The following is a 22955-nucleotide window of genomic DNA, read 5'->3' as shown; positions in this document are numbered from 1 at the left end:
GTCCTGCTGTCTAAGTCCGTTGCCACTCGTGGAAGCGCTCACGGGGTCCCAGGTCGTAGAGGAGCTCCAGGTGCTAACGGCAGTTCCCGCAGACGTCTTCATTTCTTCAAAGTACAAGTTCTTCAGCCTCGTCTTTCAATCACAAATCACAGTCTTCATTTCTTCAAAGTCCAAGTACTTCTGCCTCGTCTTTTAATCATAAAACAGAGTCTTCAGTTCTTCCTTACCGGAGTTCTTCAGCTTCACTCTTCAAGTCATTTAACCATAGACTCTAATTCTTCCAGTTTCTTCAATTGCTCCAATATTCGTGCACAGCCTGATTATTCATTAAAACTACAGTTATCTTCCTACGAAATCCTCCTTTCTTTACGCCCTCTGGCCAACGTTAACACTTAGCTTGGCTTCCACCCCATGAGGAGGAATTACATTCAGCCACCTCGTTTACTCTCCTCACTGGTAGCTGTCCCTTCAGCCAAAACTCTGTTGATGGAACCCCAACCTACGCCGAGCGTGACAACCAGGAGCCTTAGGAGGGGTGTACTGTATGCATTTGATGGGACTATAATTAATAGACTGAACTTCACCAATACGATGAGCTACTGTAACTAACCGGCAGCTGTGCAGTAGTGTACCAGACCTACTGTATGGTTTATTGGGAACTAATCTTAAAAAGGCAAGGGATGAAATTAGCAGAATTGTACTGTATAACAAATTAGCTCTGTGAGCTCTAAAATGTGTATCCTGTAATCATTAGTAGATCTTGCCACAGGCAAGCAGGACTTTTGCCCGGGGCGCCGCCTTCCGGAGGGCGCCGCACCATGGCAAGATCCGCTGCTGCTGTGCCCCCCGCTGCCCGCTGTGAAGGGAACTAGACGCGTAGCGTCTAGTTTCCCTTCGTGGAGAGGACCTTTACTGTGCTGTGCGCGATGACGTCATCGCGCACCACACAGCAAAGGTCCTCTCCACGAAGGGAACTAGACGGCACTACTACTGTACAGGGGGCGTAACTGACCACGCCCCCTGTTTGAAGCCACGCCCCTATTGCCCAGCTGGGGCGCAAAAAGTCCTAGAACCGGACCTGCCTGTAATATATATTAGCTGGGGATGTATCAAAGGGGTTAGGGATGGAAATCCAGCCAGGGAAATTTCTGAAACAGTGGGGGTGTCTGTGGAGAGGGCAGGGTCTAATGGAATATAGAGATGCGTCCTCATACATCTAGCCTCAATATGCCGTTCAACGCGAGATGCCTCCTTATACATCTAGCCTCAATATGCCGTGCAGCGCGAGATGCGTCTACATACATCTAGCCTCAATATGCCGTGCAGCGCGAGATGTCTCCTCATACATCTAGCCTCAATATGCCGTTCAACGTGAGATGCCTCCTCATACATCTAGCCTCAATATGCCGTTCAACGCGAGATGCCTCCTTATACATCTAGCCTCAATATGCCGTGCAGCGCGAGATGTCTCCTCATACATCTAGCCTCAATATGCCGTGCAGCGCGAGATGCGTCTACATACATCTAGCCTCAATATGCCATGCAGCGTGAGATGCCTCCTCATACATCTAGCCTCAATATGCCGTGCAGCGTGAGATGCCTCCTCATACATCTAGCCTCAATATGCCGTGCAGCGTGAGATGCCTCCTCATACATCTAGCCTCAATATGCCGTGCAGCGTGAGATGCCTTCTCATACATCTAGCCTCAATATGCCGTGCAGCGTGAGATGCCTCCTCATACATCTAGCCTCAATATGCCGTGCAGCGTGAGATGCCTCCTCATACATCTAGCCTCAATATGCCGTGCAGCGTGAGATGCCTCCTCATACATCTAGCCTCAATATGCCGTGCAGCGTGAGATGCCTCCTCATACATCTAGCCTCAATATGCCGTGCAGCGTGAGATGCCTCCTCATACATCTAGCCTCAATATGCCGTGCAGCGCGAGATGCGTCTACATACATCTAGCCTCAATATGCCGTGCAGTGCGAGGTGCCTCCTCATACATCTAGCCTCAATATGCCGTTCAACGCGAGATGCCTCCTTATACATCTAGCCTCAATATGCCGTGCAGCGCGAGATGCCTCCTCATACATCTAGCCTCAATATGCCGTGCAGCGCGAGGTGCCTCCTCATATATCTAGCCTCAATATGCCGTGCAGCGCGAGACGCGCCCTCATACATCTAGCCTCAATATGCCGTGCAGCACGAGGTGCCTCCTCATACATCTAGCCTCAATATGCCGTTCAACGCGAGATGCCTCCTTATACATCTAGCCTCAATATGCCGTGCAGCGCGAGATGCCTCCTCATACATCTAGCCTCAATATGCTGTGCAGCGCGAGATGCGTCTACATACATCTAGCCTCAATATGCCGTGCAGCGCGAGGTGCCTCCTCATACATCTAGCCTCAATATGCCGTGCAGCGCGAGACGCGCCCTCATACATCTAGCCTCAATATGCCGTGGAGCGCGAGGTGCCTCCTCATACATCTAGCCTCAATATGCCGTGCAGCGTGAGATGCCTCCTCATACATCTAGCCTCAATATGCCGTTCAACGCGAGATGCCTCCTTATACATCTAGCCTCAATATGCCGTGCAGCGCGAGATGTCTCCTCATACATCTAGCCTCAATATGCCGTGCAGCGCGAGATGCGTCTACATACATCTAGCCTCAATATGCCATGCAGCGTGAGATGCCTCCTCATACATCTAGCCTCAATATGCCATGCAGCGTGAGATGCCTCCTCATACATCTAGCCTCAATATGCCGTGCAGCGTGAGATGCCTCCTCATACATCTAGCCTCAATATGCCGTGCAGCGTGAGATGCCTTCTCATACATCTAGCCTCAATATGCCGTGCAGCGTGAGATGCCTCCTCATACATCTAGCCTCAATATGCCGTGCAGCGTGAGATGCCTCCTCATACATCTAGCCTCAATATGCCGTGCAGCGTGAGATGCCTCCTCATACATCTAGCCTCAATATGCCGTGCAGCGTGAGATGCCTCCTCATACATCTAGCCTCAATATGCCGTGCAGCGTGAGATGCCTCCTCATACATCTAGCCTCAATATGCCGTGCAGCGCGAGATGCGTCTACATACATCTAGCCTCAATATGCCGTGCAGTGCGAGGTGCCTCCTCATACATCTAGCCTCAATATGCCGTTCAACGCGAGATGCCTCCTTATACATCTAGCCTCAATATGCCGTGCAGCGCGAGATGCCTCCTCATACATCTAGCCTCAATATGCCGTGCAGCGCGAGGTGCCTCCTCATATATCTAGCCTCAATATGCCGTGCAGCGCGAGACGCGCCCTCATACATCTAGCCTCAATATGCCGTGCAGCACGAGGTGCCTCCTCATACATCTAGCCTCAATATGCCGTTCAACGCGAGATGCCTCCTTATACATCTAGCCTCAATATGCCGTGCAGCGCGAGATGCCTCCTCATACATCTAGCCTCAATATGCTGTGCAGCGCGAGATGCGTCTACATACATCTAGCCTCAATATGCCGTGCAGCGCGAGACGCGCCCTCATACATCTAGCCTCAATATGCCGTGGAGCGCGAGGTGCCTCCTCATACATCTAGCCTCAATATGCCGTGCAGCGTGAGATGCCTCCTCATACATCTAGCCTCAATATGCCGTGCAGTGTGAGATGCCTCCTCATACATCTAGCCTCAATATGCCGTGCAGCGTGAGATGCCTCCTCATACATCTAGCCTCAATATGCCGTGCAGCGCGAGATGCGTCTACATACATCTAGCCTCAATATGCCGTGCAGCGCGAGATGCGTCTACATACATCTAGCCTCAATATGCCGTGCAGCGTGAGATGCCTCCTCATACATCTAGCCTCAATATGCTGTGCAGTGTGAGATGCCTCCTCATACATCTAGCCTCAATATGCCGTGCAGCGTGAGATGCCTCCTCATACATCTAGCCTCAATATGCCGTGCAGCGTGAGATGCGTCTACATACATCTAGCCTCAATATGCCGTGCAGCGTGAGATGCTTCCTCATACATCTAGCCTCAATATGCCGTGCAGCGCGAGGTGCGTCTACATACATCTAGCCTCAATATGCCTTGCAGCGCGAGGTGCCTCCTCATACATCTAGCCTCAATATGCCGTGCAGCGTGAGATGCCTCCTCATACATCTAGCCTCAATATGCCGTGCAGCGTGAGATGCCTCCTCATACATCTAGCCTCAATATGCCATGCAGCGTGAGATGCCTCCTCATACATCTAGCCTCAATATGCCGTGCAGCGTGAGATGCCTCCTCATACATCTAGCCTCAATATGCCGTGCAGCGTGAGATGCCTCCTCATACATCTAGCCTCAATATGCCGTGCAGCGTGAGATGCCTCCTCATACATCTAGCCTCAATATGCCGTGCAGCGTGAGATGCCTCCTCATACATCTAGCCTCAATATGCCGTGCAGCGTGAGATGCCTCCTCATACATCTAGCCTCAATATGCCGTGCAGCGTGAGATGCCTCCTCATACATCTAGCCTCAATATGCTGTGCAGTGTGAGATGCCTCCTCATACATCTAGCCTCAATATGCCGTGCAGCGTGAGATGCCTCCTCATACATCTAGCCTCAATATGCCGTGCAGCGTGAGATGCGTCTACATACATCTAGCCTCAATATGCCGTGCAGCGCGAGGTGCCTCCTCATACATCTAGCCTCAATATGCGTGCAGCGTGAGATGCCTCCTCATACATCTAGCCTCAATATGCCGTGCAGCGTGAGATGCCTCCTCATACATCTAGCCTCAATATGCGTGCAGCGTGAGATGCCTCCTCATACATCTAGCCTCAATATGCCGTGCAGCGTGAGATGCCTCCTCATACATCTAGCCTCAATATGCCGTGCAGCGTGAGATGCCTCCTCATACATCTAGCCTCAATATGCCGTGCAGCGTGAGATGCCTCCTCATACATCTAGCCTCAATATGCCGTGCAGCGTGAGATGCCTCCTCATACATCTAGCCTCAATATGCCGTGCAGCGTGAGATGCCTCCTCATACATCTAGCCTCAATATGCCGTGCAGCGTGAGATGCCTCCTCATACATCTAGCCTCAATATGCCGTGCAGCGTGAGATGCGTCTACATACATCTAGCCTCAATATGCCGTGCAGCGCGAGGTGCCTCCTCATACATCTAGCCTCAATATGCGTGCAGCGTGAGATGCCTCCTCATACATCTAGCCTCAATATGCCGTGCAGCGTGAGATGCCTCCTCATACATCTAGCCTCAATATGCCGTGCAGCGTGAGATGCCTCCTCATACATCTAGCCTCAATATGCCGTGCAGCGTGAGATGCCTCCTCATACATCTAGCCTCAATATGCCGTGCAGCGTGAGATGCCTCCTCATACATCTAGCCTCAATATGCCGCGCAGCGTGAGATGCCTCCTCATACATCTAGCCTCAATATGCCGTGCAGCGCGAGATGCGTCTACATACATCTAGCCTCAATATGCCGTGCAGTGCGAGGTGCCTCCTCATACATCTAGCCTCAATATGCCGTTCAACGCGAGATGCCTCCTTATACATCTAGCCTCAATATGCCGTGCAGCGCGAGATGCCTCCTCATACATCTAGCCTCAATATGCCGTGCAGCGCGAGATGCGTCTACATACATCTAGCCTCAATATGCCGTGCAGCGCGAGGTGCCTCCTCATATATCTAGCCTCAATATGCCGTGCAGCGCGAGACGCGCCCTCATACATCTAGCCTCAATATGCCGTGCAGCGCGAGGTGCCTCCTCATACATCTAGCCTCAATATGCCGTTCAACGCGAGATGCCTCCTTATACATCTAGCCTCAATATGCCGTGCAGCGCGAGATGCCTCCTCATACATCTAGCCTCAATATGCTGTGCAGCGCGAGATGCGTCTACATACATCTAGCCTCAATATGCCGTGCAGCGCGAGGTGCCTCCTCATACATCTAGCCTCAATATGCCGTGCAGCGCGAGACGCGCCCTCATACATCTAGCCTCAATATGCCGTGCAGCGCGAGGTGCCTCCTCATACATCTAGCCTCAATATGCCGTGCAGCGTGAGATGCCTCCTCATACATCTAGCCTCAATATGCCGTGCAGTGTGAGATGCCTCCTCATACATCTAGCCTCAATATGCCGTGCAGCGTGAGATGCCTCCTCATACATCTAGCCTCAATATGCTGTGCAGCGCGAGATGCGTCTACATACATCTAGCCTCAATATGCCGTGCAGCGTGAGATGCCTCCTCATACATCTAGCCTCAATATGCTGTGCAGTGTGAGATGCCTCCTCATACATCTAGCCTCAATATGCCGTGCAGCGTGAGATGCCTCCTCATACATCTAGCCTCAATATGCCGTGCAGCGTGAGATGCCTCCTCATACATCTAGCCTCAATATGCCGTGCAGCGTGAGATGCCTCCTCATACATCTAGCCTCAATATGCCGTGCAGCGTGAGATGCCTCCTCATACATCTAGCCTCAATATGCCGTGCAGCGTGAGATGCCTCCTCATACATCTAGCCTCAATATGCCGTGCAGCGTGAGATGCCTCCTCATACATCTAGCCTCAATATGCCGTGCAGCGTGAGATGCCTGGCATGAGTGAGTCAACAGGTCTATTACATTTTTTTTTTTAAATGATTTATTAAATCTCATCCAATGAATCCACTTTAATGTTTTATTTGAAGCCTTCACAATGCGCTCCTCTGTGCAATAATACGCAGGGCCGTCTTAACAGCAGTGTAGGCCCCTGGGCAGAGCAATGCACTGGGGCCCCTACCCATCCTCCAGCAGTAAGGGGTGCTATCAGCTGTAGATTTGATGTCCTGTGGGTGGTAGGGGGTGTCCTATCTTCCGCTCAGCATGGAGGACCTAGAGCAGTAATTTCTGCTAATTACTCCTTTACTGCACAGGTGGTGGGAGATGGGGTGGGAGAGAAAACACTAAACTGTAGAAGGGGGCATTGGGCTGAATGAAGAAGCTCCAACTTTGCTGTGTGTCCCAGTATCACATATACTGGGACACACAGAGTATATGTGATACTGAGACACACAGCACAGCACACTATTGGTACAAAACCATTGAGTGCTACTACTGATCTTGATTCTTTGAGTATCACATGCTGATTTTAAAGATTGATCAGGTTGTGAATTATATGAATCTCCAGTGGGTTTTTTATTCCATAATTTCCACACTTTTATCCCTCCTGATTGGCCAGGCATTATTGGCTACCTACTCATAGTGGATGATCCACTTTTTACCGATGTTAATATCCCAGAGCAAATTAATCCATTGATTGTTTGAGGCTAATTACTCGAATAAGATGTACCCCTGATGAAGTCTCTGCGAGAGACGAAATGCTTTGGATTATCAAATTTGTTGTGATCTGACCTCCAATTTACAATCCTTGAAGGAGGAGTTTGCAAAAGAAATATTTGTACATCTGCTCTTATGTGGACCACCACTGGATGTTAGTGGTGGTTGAAATGTTTTATGGACAGTTATATCAATACAGTATCAGATGAGCGTTTATAAATTTTAATAAATTTTGCATATTGAAACATAGTTTGTTTTCCTAAACAAGATTTTATTTGACATTAGGTCATTCTGTCACAAAAATAGGGGTGTTATAACAACCCCAAGGCGCCAATTACAGTAATACTACATATTTGTTTTTTGGTTCCTCATAACAGGGAACCTAGTGTAATAAGGCAGCCGATCCTAATTATTGAATGTGATCTCTACCCTATTACTCTATTTTCAATCAGCGCAGAAAGAGGGTATATATATATATATATATATATATATATATATATATATATATATATAATCACATGCAAATGCACTATTTCAACTAGACATATCCTCATTAAAAAACTTTCAGTAGTATCCAATTTATGTTCATTTTCGCCAGAGAGTAGCTGTTCAGTTTTAAATGTTAGAAGAGGGAGAGCGCCCAGTGAGTACTATGGGCGTTATGCTCGCCTCCTCACACAAAATTCATATATAACAGAGATAACAAATGAAAAATAAGTACTTTTAAGTGTAGAAATGTATCTCACGCAGGAGGAGGGAGAGTGCCTGTAGGAGATTTGTGGGCGTTATACTCACCTCCTTTCACTGCGGTCCATCAAGTCCATATGATATACGGGAGAGGCAACCAAACATGTCCTTAGAGATACACACTTTGAAGAATGATCACTCGGCAGCCGGGCGCCACTCTCATAAGTGGCTGTTGGCACTATGCTCGACCGCTACAGCTGTACAGTTGAAAAGGACGGTGTCTCTCTATACCTCACTCGTGGTGCACTCGTGGTGATAGTGGTGTGGCAATACAATTACTGGATCCGCTTGTCAGCAATCAAATGGCTATGCTGGATATGTCCATAGTAAATGAAAAGTCCAATCTGCTTATCGTAACTGGTTTCTCCGCATTCCAAAAGTGCTGTTTCATCAGAGGAACAATCATGCATAATGCAATACCATCAGAGGAAAACGGTAAATAAACTAGGAGGTGATTGCTTGTATTACGTAGAGATAAGCAGTCCCTATGCTTTTTTTTAAAAAACTAAAAGAAAAAACAACTTTTGTTTAGGAATGGTTTGAGGAACATGACAAGAACTGTAGCTGAAGGTGTTGATTTGGCCTCCAAATTTCCCAGACCTCAATATAGGTGGATTTAGGGGTCAGGCCAACCCTAGGTACTATATTATTTGCCGCACCCCCCTCCCCCCACAACAAAAACAACAACAACAACAACAACAACAACTCAGCCTTTGTGGTCATGGGCATATAAGCATAGCTGGAGAGCTGCATAGCAGTAGCAACAGGCAGCTCTGCATAGACATGTCAGCTGGGGAAGGTGGTGTTGACAGTAGGAGGGACTGGGTAGGGGTAGTAGTAGGGACACATGGCAGGTGGGAGAGGTGATGAAAGTAGGAAGGACTGGGTAGGGGTAGTAGTAGGGACAAATACCAGGTGGGGGAGATGGTGGTAGCAGAAGGAACTGGGTAGGGGTAGTAGTAGTAGGGACACATGGCAGGTGGGAGAAGTGATGAAAGTATTGGGTAGGGGTAGTAGTAGTAGTAGTAGTAGTAGGGACATATGGCAGCTGGTGAGGTGGAGGGGGTGATGATGGTAGTAGTAGGAGACAATGGGTAGGGGTAGAAGTAGAGAGACCTCAGGTTTAGTACCACATAAGACTCACACGATGACAGGTCTTCTGGAAGTCAAAGTATGAGGCATGATGGTGTGGTTACTGTTTGCGGATGCCTGCTAAAGTCTGCTGTCTGCTGTCTTATGCTGATTTGATCATGACATAATGTCATTAGTGTACAGTATGTGATTGCTTATGTTAATCGAGATATGTTAATAAATGTACAGGGTGCTGTGTGGATCTAAACTGGTTATGAGTTGAGTACTGTTTGTGTATTAATGTTATATTATGGGGGTGGAGCAGGCTCAGACTTTACACCCACAATATCCCCCTTAGCATTGCAGAACTAGCGGATAGTTGTATTTTCCCCATAAATCCACAATTCTGCTTTCTGGAGGATAGGAACTACTTAATGACATGTACTGCTGGGGAGAGGACATGTAAAATGCCGACAGGTCAAAATACATACATGCGTTTTTCATTGTTTTTTGTGTGTATGCCGACATAGACACCATATAAGTGTACCGCTGCGCTCACCATGCTTCGGGCACGGTGCCTTGCTGCGCTCGGCACACTATTATATTCCCCCTCCAGGTCCACTGGGATGGTAAAGTATGAACAAGTTGGTTTCAATGAAAAAATCCTGAAAAACTCATGTCGGCATTTTACATGCCGGTATTTTGACCTTGTCGGTATTTTAAATTTCGGTATTTTGTCCATGTCGGGATTTTGACCTTGTCGGGATTTTGACCGTTTGTCAATTGCTGTCAAGATTTCGACAGTCGGGATTTTGATTGGTGGTAAATTGACTGTATCCCATCTAAGAGTGGTGGCTAATGTGAAACAAGGGAAGATGGTGAGAGGTACAGAGGAGAGAGAACCAGAGAATTGTATAGAATACACTCATCTACAATGAAGATGCAACTGAATGAGTTTGGGCATTTGCAAAGACCATCAAATGTTCCAACCAATGTACTAAATATTATGCTTGCCTTCTACATGATTTGAAGAAGCAGACTGGTTATGATTAATGTTATACCAGGGACGGATCTAGACTTTTCTTTAGGGGGGGCGGTTTACTGTTCAATCTTGACTCCTCCCTCTACAGTCCCAACTCCTCCCATCTGCAATCCTAACGCCTCCTCTCTCAATTCTGACTGAACTTTTTGAGTGAGACTAAGATAGAGCTTTGTGATTGTTCTAAGTACATGTGACTGTGCTATGGGGTAATTGTATTTATTAGCCCTAGTACCCACACACCAGCAAGTGAGGAGCAAATGCTCTGTAACTCTTGCTCTCCTGGCTCCTCTGTGCTGCTGTGGTATAAGCTGCAGCACATCGTTCTGCCTCAGGCTCTCCCTGGAGAGCTCTCTTCTGCTGAAAAGTAGGCGTGGCTATGACTGTGTTAGGGGGGGGGGGGCGGTCGCCCCCTTCGCCCCCCCCCCCCCCCCCCCCCTAGATCCGGCCCTGTGTTATATTCAGTTGGTCGGTAAATAGATCTCTATTGCTTGGCTGAAGATTTGTATCTTAACGTGCGTCACCAGCTGTAGCCTTATTCCCCACTCACCCCCGTGGATGCCGGTCCAGCTCATGGAGGACGGTGTGGTCGCAATATTCGAAGACCAAATGTAGCTTCCTCTTCCGTCTGAACACCTCCAGGAGGTTCACAAGGTTAGGATGCTTTAATTGCTGAAAGAGAGAAAGAAAAGAAGGAAACCTATCAAATGGATAGTATCTATGTGGAGGTAAAGAGAAGTACAACAAAAATGAGTGTGGATCATTAGGTCAACCCTAATTAGGTTGACAGTCAATAGGTCAACCCCATATGGTCGACATGGCAGAGGTCAACAGGGTCATCATGTCGACCGGTATAAGGTAGACAATGGAAAAAGTCGATAGGTACAAAAGGTTGATACTTGAAACGGTCGACATGGAAATGGGCGACACAAAAAGAGGTTGACAACACAATACATTTTTTGGGGGTGTTGTGTTTACCGTCACAGCACAGGGAACCCCAATTAGTGAACCCCTTAAATTGCTCACTTTCCTCAACATGCTGCAAGCAAGATTAACATTTTTAATCGTAGTCCACGTGAATGGTAAAGTATAAAACATTTGAAAAAAAAAAATGCAACAAAAACCTTAAAAAGTTGTGTCCACCATATATGTGTCCACCACTGTCATGTCGACCTTTTGTACCTGTCAACCATAAGCACCGTCAACCTAATGACCATGTCGACCTAATGCATGTCTACCATTAGACCGGATTATACCCAATACCAACAAAAATGGGCATATTGGTTGTGCAATTCACTGTAGGTGGCTGCCCCTTATAAGCCTAGGATATATCCCTGTGATCCTTGTGCACCAGACTGACAAAAAAGGTGGCGGTGTAAAAAGGATGGCGTTACCTATGATGTCACCAGGGATGTAGTTGATATTCGGCGGTTGCCGGCATCAGTATTCTAACCGCCGGGATTCCAACAGCCACTGGGATTCCATACCTAACCCAGTCACCACACTAGTGGTAAAAAATTATAATAATAAGAATTTACTTACCGATAATTCTATTTCTCGGAGTCCGTAGTGGATGCTGGGGTTCCTGAAAGGACCATGGGGGAATAGCGGCTCCGCAGGAGACAGGGCACAAAAGTAAAGCTTTCCGATCAGGTGGTGTGCACTGGCTCCTCCCCCTATGACCCTCCTCCAAGCCAGTTAGGTACTGTGCCCGGACGAGCGTACACAATAAGGGAGGAATTTTGAATCCCGGGTAAGACTCATACCAGCCACACCAATCACACCGTACAACTTGTGATCTAAACCCAGTTAACAGTATGATAACAGCGGAGCCTCTGAAAAGATGGCTCACAACAATAATAACCCGATTTTTGTAACTATGTACAAGTATTGCAGATAATCCGCACTTGGGATGGGCGCCCAGCATCCACTACGGACTCCGAGAAATAGAATTATCGGTAAGTAAATTCTTATTTTCTCTATCGTCCTAGTGGATGCTGGGGTTCCTGAAAGGACCATGGGGATTATACCAAAGCTCCCAAACGGGCGGGAGAGTGCGGATGACTCTGCAGCACCGAATGAGAGAACTCCAGGTCCTCCTTAGCCAGGGTATCAAATTTGTAGAATTTAGCAAACGTGTTTGCCCCTGACCAAGTAGCTGCTCGGCAAAGTTGTAAAGCCGAGACCCCTCGGGCAGCCGCCCAAGATGAGCCCACCTTCCTTGTGGAATGGGCATTTACATATTTTGGCTGTGGCAGGCCTGCCACAGAATGTGCAAGCTGAATTGTATTACACATCCAACTAGCAATAGTCTGCTTAGAAGCAAGAGCACCCAGTTTGTTGGGTGCATACAGGATAACAGCAAGTCAGTTTTCCTGACTCCAGCCGTCCTGGAACATATTTTCAGGGCCCTGACAACATCTAGCAACTTGGAGTCCTCCAAGTCCCTAGTAGGTGCAAGGCACCACAATAAGCTGGTTCAGGTGAAACACTGACACCACCTTAGGGAGAGAACTGGGGACGAGTCCGCAGCTCTGCCCTGTCCGAATGGACAAACAGATATGGGCTTTTTTGAGAAAAAACCACCAATTTGACACTCGCCTGGTCCAGGCCAGGGCCAAGAGCATGGTCACTTTTCATGTGAGATGCTTCAAATCCACAGATTTGACTGGTTTTAAACCAATGTGATTTGAGGAATCCCAGAACTACGTTGAGATCCCACAGTGCCACTGGAGGCACAAAAGGGGGTTGTATATGCAATACTCCCTTGACAAACTTCTGGACTTCAGGAACTGAAGCCAATTCTTTCTGGAAGAAAATCGACAGGGCCGAAATTTGAACCTTAATGGACCCCAATTTGAGGCCCATAGACACTCCTGTTTGCAGGAAATGCAGGAAACGACCGAGTTGAAATTTCTTTGTGGGGCCTTCCTGGCCTCACACCACGCAACATATTTTCGCCACATGTGGTGATAATGTTGTGCGGTCACCTCCTTTCTGGCTTTGACCAGGGTAGGAATGACCTCTTCCGGAATGCCTTTTCCCTTAGGATCCGGCTTTCCACCGCCATGCCGACAAACGCAGCTGCGGTAAGTCTTGGAACAGACCTGGTACTTGCTGAAGCAAGTCCCTTCTTAGCGGCAGAGGCCATAAGACCTCTGTAAGCATCTCTTGAAGTTCCGGGTACCAAGTCCTTCTTGGCCAATCCGGAGCCATGAGTATAGTTCTTACTCCTCTACGTCTTATAATTCTCAGCACCTTAGGTATGAGAAGCAGAGGAGGGAACACATACACCGACTGGTACACCCACGGTGTTACCAGAACGTCCACAGCTATTGCCTGAGGGTCTCTTGACCTGGCGCAATACCTGTCCCGTTTTTTGTTCAGACGGGACGCCATCATGTCCACCTTTGGTATTTCCCAACGGTTTACAATCATGTGGAAAAAACTTCCCGATGAAGTTTCCACTCTCCCGGGTGGAGGTCGTGCCTGCTGAGGAAGTCTGCTTCCCAGTTTCCATTCCCGGGATGAAACACTGCTGACAGTGCTATCACATGATTTTCCGCCCAGCGAAAAGTCCTTGCAGTTTTTGCCATTGCCCTCCTGCTTCTTGTGTCGCCCTGTCTGTTTACGTGGGCGACTGCCGTGATGTTTTTCCCACTGGATCAATACCGGCTGACCTTGAAGCAGAGGTCTTGCTAAGCTTAGAGCATTATAAATTTACCCTTAGCTCCAGTATATTTATGTGGAGAAAAGTCTCCAGACTTGATCACACTCCCTGGAAATTTTTTCCTTGTGTGACTGCTCCCCAGCCTCTCGGGCTGGGCTCCGTGGTCACCAGCATCCAATCCTGAATGCCGAATCTGCGGCCCTCTAGAAGATGAGCACTCTATAACCACCACAGGAGAGACACCCTTGTCCTTGGATATAGGGTTATCCGCTGATGCATCTGAAGATGCGATCCGGACCATTTGTCCAGCAGATCCCACTGAAAAGTTCTTGCGTGAAATCTGCCGAATGGAATTGCTTCGTAGGAAGCCACCATTTTTACCAGGACCCTTGTGCAATGATGCACTGTTTTTAGGAGGTTCCTGACTAGCTTGGATAACTCCCTGGCTTTCTCTTCCGGGAGAAACACCTTTTTCTGGACTGTGTCCAGAATCATCCCTAGGCACAGCAGACGTGTCGTCGGGATCAGCTGCGATTTTGGAATATTTAGAATCCACCCGTGCTGTTGTAGCAGTATCCGAGATAGTGCTACTCCGACCTCCAACTGTTCCCTGGACTATGCCCTTATCAGGAGATCGTCCAAGTAAGGGATAATTAAGACGCCTTTTCTTCGAAAAAGAATCATCATTTCGGCCATTACCTTGGTAAAGACCCGGGGTGCCGTGGACAATCCAAACGGCAGCGTCTGAAACTGATAGTGACAGTTCTGCACCACGAACCTGAGGTACCCTTAGTGAGAAGGGCAAATTTGGGACATAGAGGTAAGCATCCCTGATGTCCCGGGACACTATATAGTCCCCTTCTTCCTGGTTCGTTATCACTGCTCTGAGTGACTCCATCTTGATTTGAACCTTTGTAAGTGTTCAAAAATTTTTTTAGAATAAGTCTCACCTAGCCTTCTGGCTTCAGTACCACAATATAGTGTGGAATAATACCCCTTTTCTTGTAGTAGGAGGGGTAATTTAATTATCACCTGCTGGGAATACAGCTTGTGAATTTTTTCCCATACTGCCTCCTTGTCGGAGGGAGACCTTGGTAAAGCAGACTTCAGGAGCCTGCGAAGGGGAAACGTCTCGACATTCCAATCTGTACCCCTGGGATACTACTTGTAGGATCCAGGGGTCCTGTACGGTCTCAGCGCCATGCTGAGAACTTGTCAGAAGCGGTGGAACGCTTCTGTTCCTGGGAATGGGCTGCCTGCTGCAGTCTTCTTCCCTTTCCTCTATCCCTGGGCAGATATGATCTTATAGGGACGAAAGGACTGAGGCTGAAAAGACGGTGTCTTTTTCTGCAGAGATGTGACTTAGGGTAAAAACGGCGGATTTTCCAGCAGTTGCCGTGGCCACCAGGTCCGATGGACCGACCCCAAATAACTCCTCTTCCTTTATACGGCAATACACCTTTGTGCCGTTTGGAATCTGCATCACCTGACCACTGTCGTGTCCATAACATCTTCTGGCAGATATGGACATCGCATTTACTCTTGATGCCAGAGTGCAAATATCCCTCTGTGCATCTCGCATATATAGAAATGCATCCTTTAAATGCTCTATAGTCAATAAAATACTGTCCCTGTCAAGGGTATCAATATTTTTAGTCAGGGAATCCGACCAAGCCACCCCAGCTCTGCACATCCAGGCTGAGGCGATCGCTGGTCGCAGTATAACACCAGTATGTGTGTATATACTTTTTATGATATTTTTCCAGCCTCCTGTCAGCTGGTCCTTGAGGACGGCCCTATCTATAGACGGTACCGCCACTTGTTTTGATAAGCGTGTGAGCGCCTTATCCACCCTAAGGGGTGTTTCCCAACGCGCCCTAACTTCTGGCGGGAAAGGGTATACCGCCCATAATTTTCTATCGGGGGGAACCCACGCATCATCACACACTTTATTTAATTTATCTGATTCAGGAAAAACTACGGTAGTTTTTTCACATCCCACATAATACCCTCTTTTGTGGTACTTGTAGTATCAGAAATATGTAACACCTCCTTCATTGCCTTTAACGTGTGGCCCTAATAAGGAATACGTTTGTTTATTCACCGTCGACACTGGATTCAGTGTCCCTGTCTGTGTCTGTGTCGACCGACTAAAGTAAACGGGCGTTTTAAAACCCCTGACGGTGTTTTTGAGACGTCTGGACCGGTACTAATTGTTTGTCGGCCGTCTCATGTCGTCAACCGACCTTGCAGCGTGTTGACATTATCACGTAATTTCCTAAATAAGCCATCCATTCCGGTGTCGACTCCCTAGAGAGTGACATCACCATTACAGGCAATTGCTCCGCCTCCTCACCAACATCGTCCTCATACATGTCGACACACACGTACCGACACACAGCACACACACAGGGAATGCTCTGATAGAGGACAGGACCCACTAGCCCTTTGGAGAGACAGAGGGAGAGTTTACCAGCACACACCAAAAACGCTATAATTATATAGGGACAACCTTATATAAGTGTTTTCCCTTATAGCATCTTTTTTATATATTTCTAACGCCAATTTAGTGCCCCCCCCTCTCTGTTTTAACCCTGTTTCTGTAGTGCAGTGCAGGGGAGAGCCTGGGAGCCTTCCCTCCAGCCTTTCTGTGAGGGAAAATGGCGCTGTGTGCTGAGGAGATAGGCCCCGCCCCTTTTTCGGCGGCCTCGTCTCCCGCTCTTAACGGATTCTGGCAGGGGTTAAATATCTCCATATAGCCTCCGGAGGCTATATGTGAGGTATTTTTAGCCAAAATAGGTATTCATTTGCCTCCCAGGGCGCCCCCCTCCCAGCGCCCTGCACCCTCAGTGACTGCCGTGTGAAGTGTGCTGAGAGGAAAATGGCGCACAGCTGCAGTGCTGTGCGCTACCTTTAGAAGACTGCAGGAGTCTTCTGCCGCCGATTCTGGACCTCTTCTTACTTCAGCATCTGCAAGGGGGCCGGCGGCAAGGCTCCGGTGACCATCCAGGCTGTACCTGTGATCGTCCCTCTGGAGCTGATGTCCAGTAGCCAAGAAGCCAATCCATCCTGCACGCAGGTGAGTTCACTTCTTCTCCCCTAAGTCCCTCGTTGCAGTGATCCTGTTGCCAGCAGGACTCACTGTAAAATAAAAAACCTAAGCTAAACTTTTCTAAGCAGCTCTTTAGGAGAGCCACCTAGATTGCACCCTTCTCGGCCGGGCACAAAAATCTAACAGGCTTGGAGGAGGGTCATAGGGGGAGGAGCCAGTGCACACCACCTGATCGGAAAGCTTTACTTTTGTGCCCTGTCTCCTGCGGAGCCGCTATTCCCCCATGGTCCTTTCAGGAACCCCAGCATCCACTAGGACGATAGAGAAATTGGGGGTACATGTCTCCAGGAGGAAACAGACAGTGGTGGTCCACAACTACATTCTGGGAGGAGGTATGTTCCTCTTTTTTGACCCATACAGTTTCTCAGTCTCAAAATTATTATTTATGGCCACAATGATAGCCCCAAGGGACTCCCAGATGTACTGTTGTCACCCGTGTGGTTTTATTTTATTTTGTCTAAAACATTATTGTTACCAGTTTATTAATGTTGCAAGCTATATCCATTTATTAAAACATTTTACATAGACGTCAGTTCTGGATATCACAAAGATACCTTGATGTGAAAGTCAAAACCTTGATTACCGTGAGTACGAGTGCGTGTGAGACACCCCAAAGATACCTTTACATACCAGCCTTTCCCCATTTTCCAAGTTATTGGGGGTATGCTTGCAATATGTCAATACAGTTATGTACAGACCATACGTTTACAAATACATTTAAAGTGATTTTTGGTATGCAACCTCTGCTATATTTTTATGTATTTGCACTTTTTGTTGATCCTGTTGTTGTAGAATTTACTACAAGTTGTGGTCTCCACTGCTTTTCTTCTCGTCTTCTGTATGTGATGATGATACATGATCAGAGAGTCTCGGTGTAATAGAACAGAGAAAGAATCATCCAGATGACATTCTGCACACCATTTAAGGCAGGCATGTCCAAACTTCGGCCCTTCAGCTGTTGATAAACTACACATCCCAGCATACCCTGACACAGCTTTAACATTCTCTGACAGCAAAACTGTATCAGGGCATGCTGGGATATGTAGTTTCACAACAGCTGGAGGGCCGTAGTTAGGACATGCCTGATTTAAGGAATATGCAGTCTAAGTAGATTAGGGTTTCTTAGCCCATAATCTTTTGGGGATGTGTAGCCTCAATAGCAATTTTTTGTCCTCCTAAAAGCTTCTTAAACCATTGAGGATGGGGAGTCCACCAATGTGCAACGTTCCAGACACCAGGAAGCTCAGGAAATTCTTCTGATATAGTGCTTACCCACTTGCAAAGTAGGTGGGGATCAGCGGAAACTAGGGGCAGGGGTAAGATGACAATTGGTCTAATTATACGTTTTGCTCAGAACGGCTTCTCCAAGTACCACCCACCTGTTCTATTCATACCTCCACTCTGCATCCAAGGAGTGCACAAGGAGCACTAGACCACAACCAATATTTACCTAAAGGGCCAGGCTGTGCCATGTACTACCCTCCCTCGGATTAGTACTGTGCATTAAAATGTGGCATGCTCAAGCAACCATGCAAGCACATTCCGATTTTTAGTTGTCCAGCACTTAGCAGGGGAAATATATCAAACTTTCTAAGGTGGAAAAGTCAAGGAGTTGCTCATAGCAACCATTTTCTAGATACCATTTTATAGAATTATCTATATGATATCTAAAAGCTGATTTGTTGCTATGGACACTACTTCCACTTTCTTTCTTTAGGTTTGATACAACTCCCTCACATTTTTTTCTTGGCCGGGCACAAAAGCATTTCACAGACCTGGCCTAAAGACTGAGACCCAGCAAAGTTAATCTCACATATATCCTTTTTGTGTGGGCCATATTTTTATTTTTTTGGACAGAGTAGCACTTTCTCAAGATGTTGTTACATCAGATATTTACACAGAACCATCTAAAATATTCTACCAGCGGTCATTCTATACAAAACAGGTTTGGCTTAAAAAGTACAGTTCAAAATGTGTCATTCAGTGGCTGATGATCTTCATACTGAGATGCCTTCTGCCACTATGCATATGAGGTCGCACCATCAGAGCCCAATGGAGACACAGAACCTCCACATGGCCGCATGTGTCAGTACAACTGCATCATATATATATATATAGGGGCAATATGCAGAGCTATCATGTGAGTTGTTTACTAAGAGACTTCTACACAAAATGTGCGGACACCTGCTAAAAGGGAAGAAATTTCGTATTCCGCGCAGAAAGGGATTCTTCACTGTAAGGGCAATACGAATATGGAATACACTGCCAGAGAAGGTTGTAATGGCGGACTTAGTCAATGCGTTTAAAAATGGGTTAGACAAATTCCTAACGGAAAAAGATATACGAGGATATATAGAATAGGGAATACAATATAATTCAGGTTGAACTCGATGGACTACTAGTCTTTTTTCAACCTCACCGACTATGGGCCTAATATCCCTTTTCCACTTACGAGCACGGGTCGCAGCCGGGAGCCTGACACGGGAGCTGCCCCCTGCTGCGACCCGTGCTCGGCCCCTTTCCCATCAGCAGTCACAACCCGGCATATGCCGGGTTGGTGACGCGATCGTAGCCGTGCGCTATGATCAGCCACCCTGACATGCGGGCCGGCGCCCAGCACAGAGCTAGTCCGCACCGCATGTCTGCCCCCCTCCCCTCCCCCGCCGCACAAGTACAAAAGCATTGCACGGTGGTGATAGAGCAGCTCCCTACCAGCGCAGCTTCTGCACAGAGTCGAAGAGCGCAACAGTCCCACCTCTTGCTAGCCACCCACACCGATACAACCCAGAAACACTCACCAATATTGCATCTGTTTGCGTGCAATTTCCATCTGTTTTTTAGCGGTAACCGTCTGAAAGCATGCACAGTGCGACTCGGGTGCAGACTGAACGCATCGGCTGCTTGCATCCAACATCGCAACTGCGTCCACCTCTCAATCAGGCCCAGGAGGTGTGACTTCAAACAGATTTTATTTTAAATGTTCTTGGTTTCTATGGTCAACGGAGAAAAACAGACTTCCGCACGCCCCTGCACCAGAAATATACTTTAGATCATTTTAATTGTATTGAATATTATGCATTTTTTCCCACTTTACTCCTAGACAAGAATTTAGGAATTCTTGGTTGTTTTGTCTTTGATATTTTCTAAAAAATGTATTTTCATATTATACCTTTAAAATAAAATAGTCCGTGGAACCCAAAATTCAGTGTTTGTTCTAACTACGCTAGTCATGTGGTAGTATTTGTTATATCGCACCTGATCTTCCATCTAAAGTGACGGGAAATCGTGGAGCGATACTTAATTGATCCCCGTTATCACCCATATCGCACCTATAGCTTTATGTGGCTAAACCCGACTAAACTAATGGGTCCCATTATGGCGTCCAAACGGGTCAGTTTTCGTCATTTCAGCTTGCCACCCCCAGGGTAGCGAGCTGAAATTTTCATCGTGCCCGTCGGCAGACACAATTGAATAGCTGCCGGCGGGCGCAAACGGATGTGGTGAGGGACAATTTAATTTTGCCCATTTACTGGGTACACATCAGGACAATGGGGGTCATTCCGAGTTGATCGCTCGCTAGCTAGTTTTAGCAGCCGTGCAAACGCTATGCCAACGCCCACTGGGGAGTGTATTTTAGCTTAGCAGAAGTGTGAACGCATGTGCAGCCGAGCTCTGCAAAAACAGCCTATTCGTGTCCGAATTTGACGTCATACACCCGCCCAGCGAACGCCCAGCCACGCCTACGTTTTTGCAAACACTCCCTGAAAACGGTCAGTTGACACCCAGAAACGCCCCCATCCTGTCAATCTTCAAGCGGCCGCCAGTGCGAAGGAAAACTTTGCTAGAACCTGAGCACAACCACAAAAGGCTTTGTACCCGTACGTCGCATGTGCGCATTGCGGGTTATACGCATGCGTTTTTTCACCTGATCGCTGCGCTGCGAAAATCGGCAGCGAGCGATCAACTCGGAATGACCCCCTATATAGGCATGATTTGCTGTAACGGAACAACAAATTGTCATATCATCTGATGTGTGGTATGGATTGAGCTTCCGCGGGTCGTATGCAACATCTTCCAGTCGGCCGCACTGCACAGCCAGCTGGACAATAAATTGCAATGGAATATGCTGCGCTATATAAGAAACCATTAATTAATAAATAAATATTGCATGCGGCGCCATGCATATTAACGACAGACGGTTAGTGATCATTCTGTCGTTCATTAAATCTTTATGGTGTGTTCCGGTAATCTGGCATGGTCCGCGGCGAAGGGAAATCAATCCAACCATTTGCCCAATTGCCGGTCGTTCTGATGTGTAGCCGGCTTAAGAGTTTAAAAATCTATGGCTTTTCCCTGTGCCATGCATTATGGGCTGGATTCAGAGATGGACGAAGCATCGATGCTATAATATGCTAATGCCACAGCAGGTGTCTGAGGAAAAAAAACGCAGACTGACGCCACTGCAAATCTGAGAGCTGCATACAGCCTTGAGCCCTGTTGCAGAAAGAGCTCTATATAAGTGAAATTATTATTATTATCCAAAGAGGCAGCATCAGATCACCAACCAGCTCCGTAGCCCAGGCCAGTAAATCTGCATCGGAAAATGCAAACCCTGGCCTTGCCACTCATAGAAAATGGGAAAGCTGACCGTTTCCCGCCCCCGAATGCCGGCAGCAAGTCAAAGTACTTGCAGAAAGAGACCGGAGCATGGGCAGACCTCAAACCATTGTAAATGTGCGTGAAACATCAGGTTTCATACATAGCAGTTTTTTTCACGGCCTCCTGTTGAACCAAAACTTTATACACAAAGAGAAAAAAAACACCACATCAGTGGGAACATTTTGCTGCTACTCCTACAGTACATCACAGGGAGGGGTTTAATACTGTGTACTGAAACAGTCGTGCAGTAGGTTAGGATTTCACGGTATAACATGTGCAGAAAGATTTACATGACCCATGTCGCAGAGGCAATGGGAAAACATCAACTAATACCTCCATAATCAAAACACAAACAGGGGACTGAAAGACCAGGTTTTCCTGCTGCTCACAGGACACACAAACAGGATTTCTCCCCGCCTCTAGCAAATGCTGCTCCAGCAGGTATTGTTGGTTACAACTCAGCGTTCACTAAATATTTGCTCTCTAACAGGTCTGTATAGGGAGGATCAGAGCAGCTTAGCTACACAAACACACTGGCAGATAGTGCCTGGTATTCCAAGGATCAATAAACAGAGGTTGTTACTATTTACTGAGCGCAGGGAAAACACTTCTCAAGCAGGTCTCCACATGTTAGACTAATACTGATAAAGGCTACTGGGCATTCCGGGCTGCCACTCTCTGGCGTGGGATAAAGAAGAAACACCGGTGACGATATTACAAGCTGTAGCCACTGCCCATAAAACTCCATCAGACAGGAGATGCTGAGGTCAGTGGCCTGATAGTGAGGGTAAGGCATTGCAACCATCTAGTCATTCTCCATTTATTTGTACCAAAGCAACAAAGCCGGGAGAGCCAATTTAACAGTGTAAAAGAACAATGAAAGTAAGGTTACAAGTGTTGGAGTGCTGACCCCCTCCTGGTTATTCAGAAAGATCTAGACTAAAATTGATGTTTATAGAAAGACTACAGTAGCAGCCAACAGCTTACAGAAATACTGTACAAGGGTTTCCATCCAAATGCTGCCATTCCATCCACACCCATAACTCGCTGCACCCATGTGGCAGAAATCCTAAGCAGCCTCAAACAGACCATCAAAGTCCCATCAGGTTATAACTCACTGCTTCCATCTGGCAGAACTCCTAAGCAGTCCCATCACACAACGGGGTAAATTTACTAAGCTCCCGATTTTGACCGAGATGCCGTTTTTTCATCAAAGTGTCATCTCGGTAATTTACTAAGCAATAATCATGGCAGTGAAGAGGGCATTCGTAATTTTTTGCAAGTCCAAGAAAAAAATTACGAATGAATACACCATCGGTCA

At 47.4% G+C, this 22955-nt stretch overlaps 1 protein-coding gene across 2 annotated transcripts in view; it reads right to left on the bottom strand.

The window, feature by feature from the left end:
• The window catches only part of CDKL1 (cyclin dependent kinase like 1), a 132076-nt gene that overhangs the window by 42142 nt on the left and 66979 nt on the right, over positions 1-22955 (bottom strand). For both annotated transcript variants that reach the window (XM_063947558.1, XM_063947559.1), the window contains exon 3: positions 10744-10865. In XM_063947558.1, coding sequence (XP_063803628.1) covers positions 10744-10865 — 122 coding nt within the window. The remainder of the gene's footprint in view (positions 1-10743; positions 10866-22955) is intronic.

This window comes from Pseudophryne corroboree, chromosome 12, assembly GCF_028390025.1.
Source record: "Pseudophryne corroboree isolate aPseCor3 chromosome 12, aPseCor3.hap2, whole genome shotgun sequence".
NCBI lineage: Eukaryota > Metazoa > Chordata > Amphibia > Anura > Myobatrachidae > Pseudophryne > Pseudophryne corroboree.
This window is presented reverse-complemented; position numbering and strand designations above follow the sequence as displayed.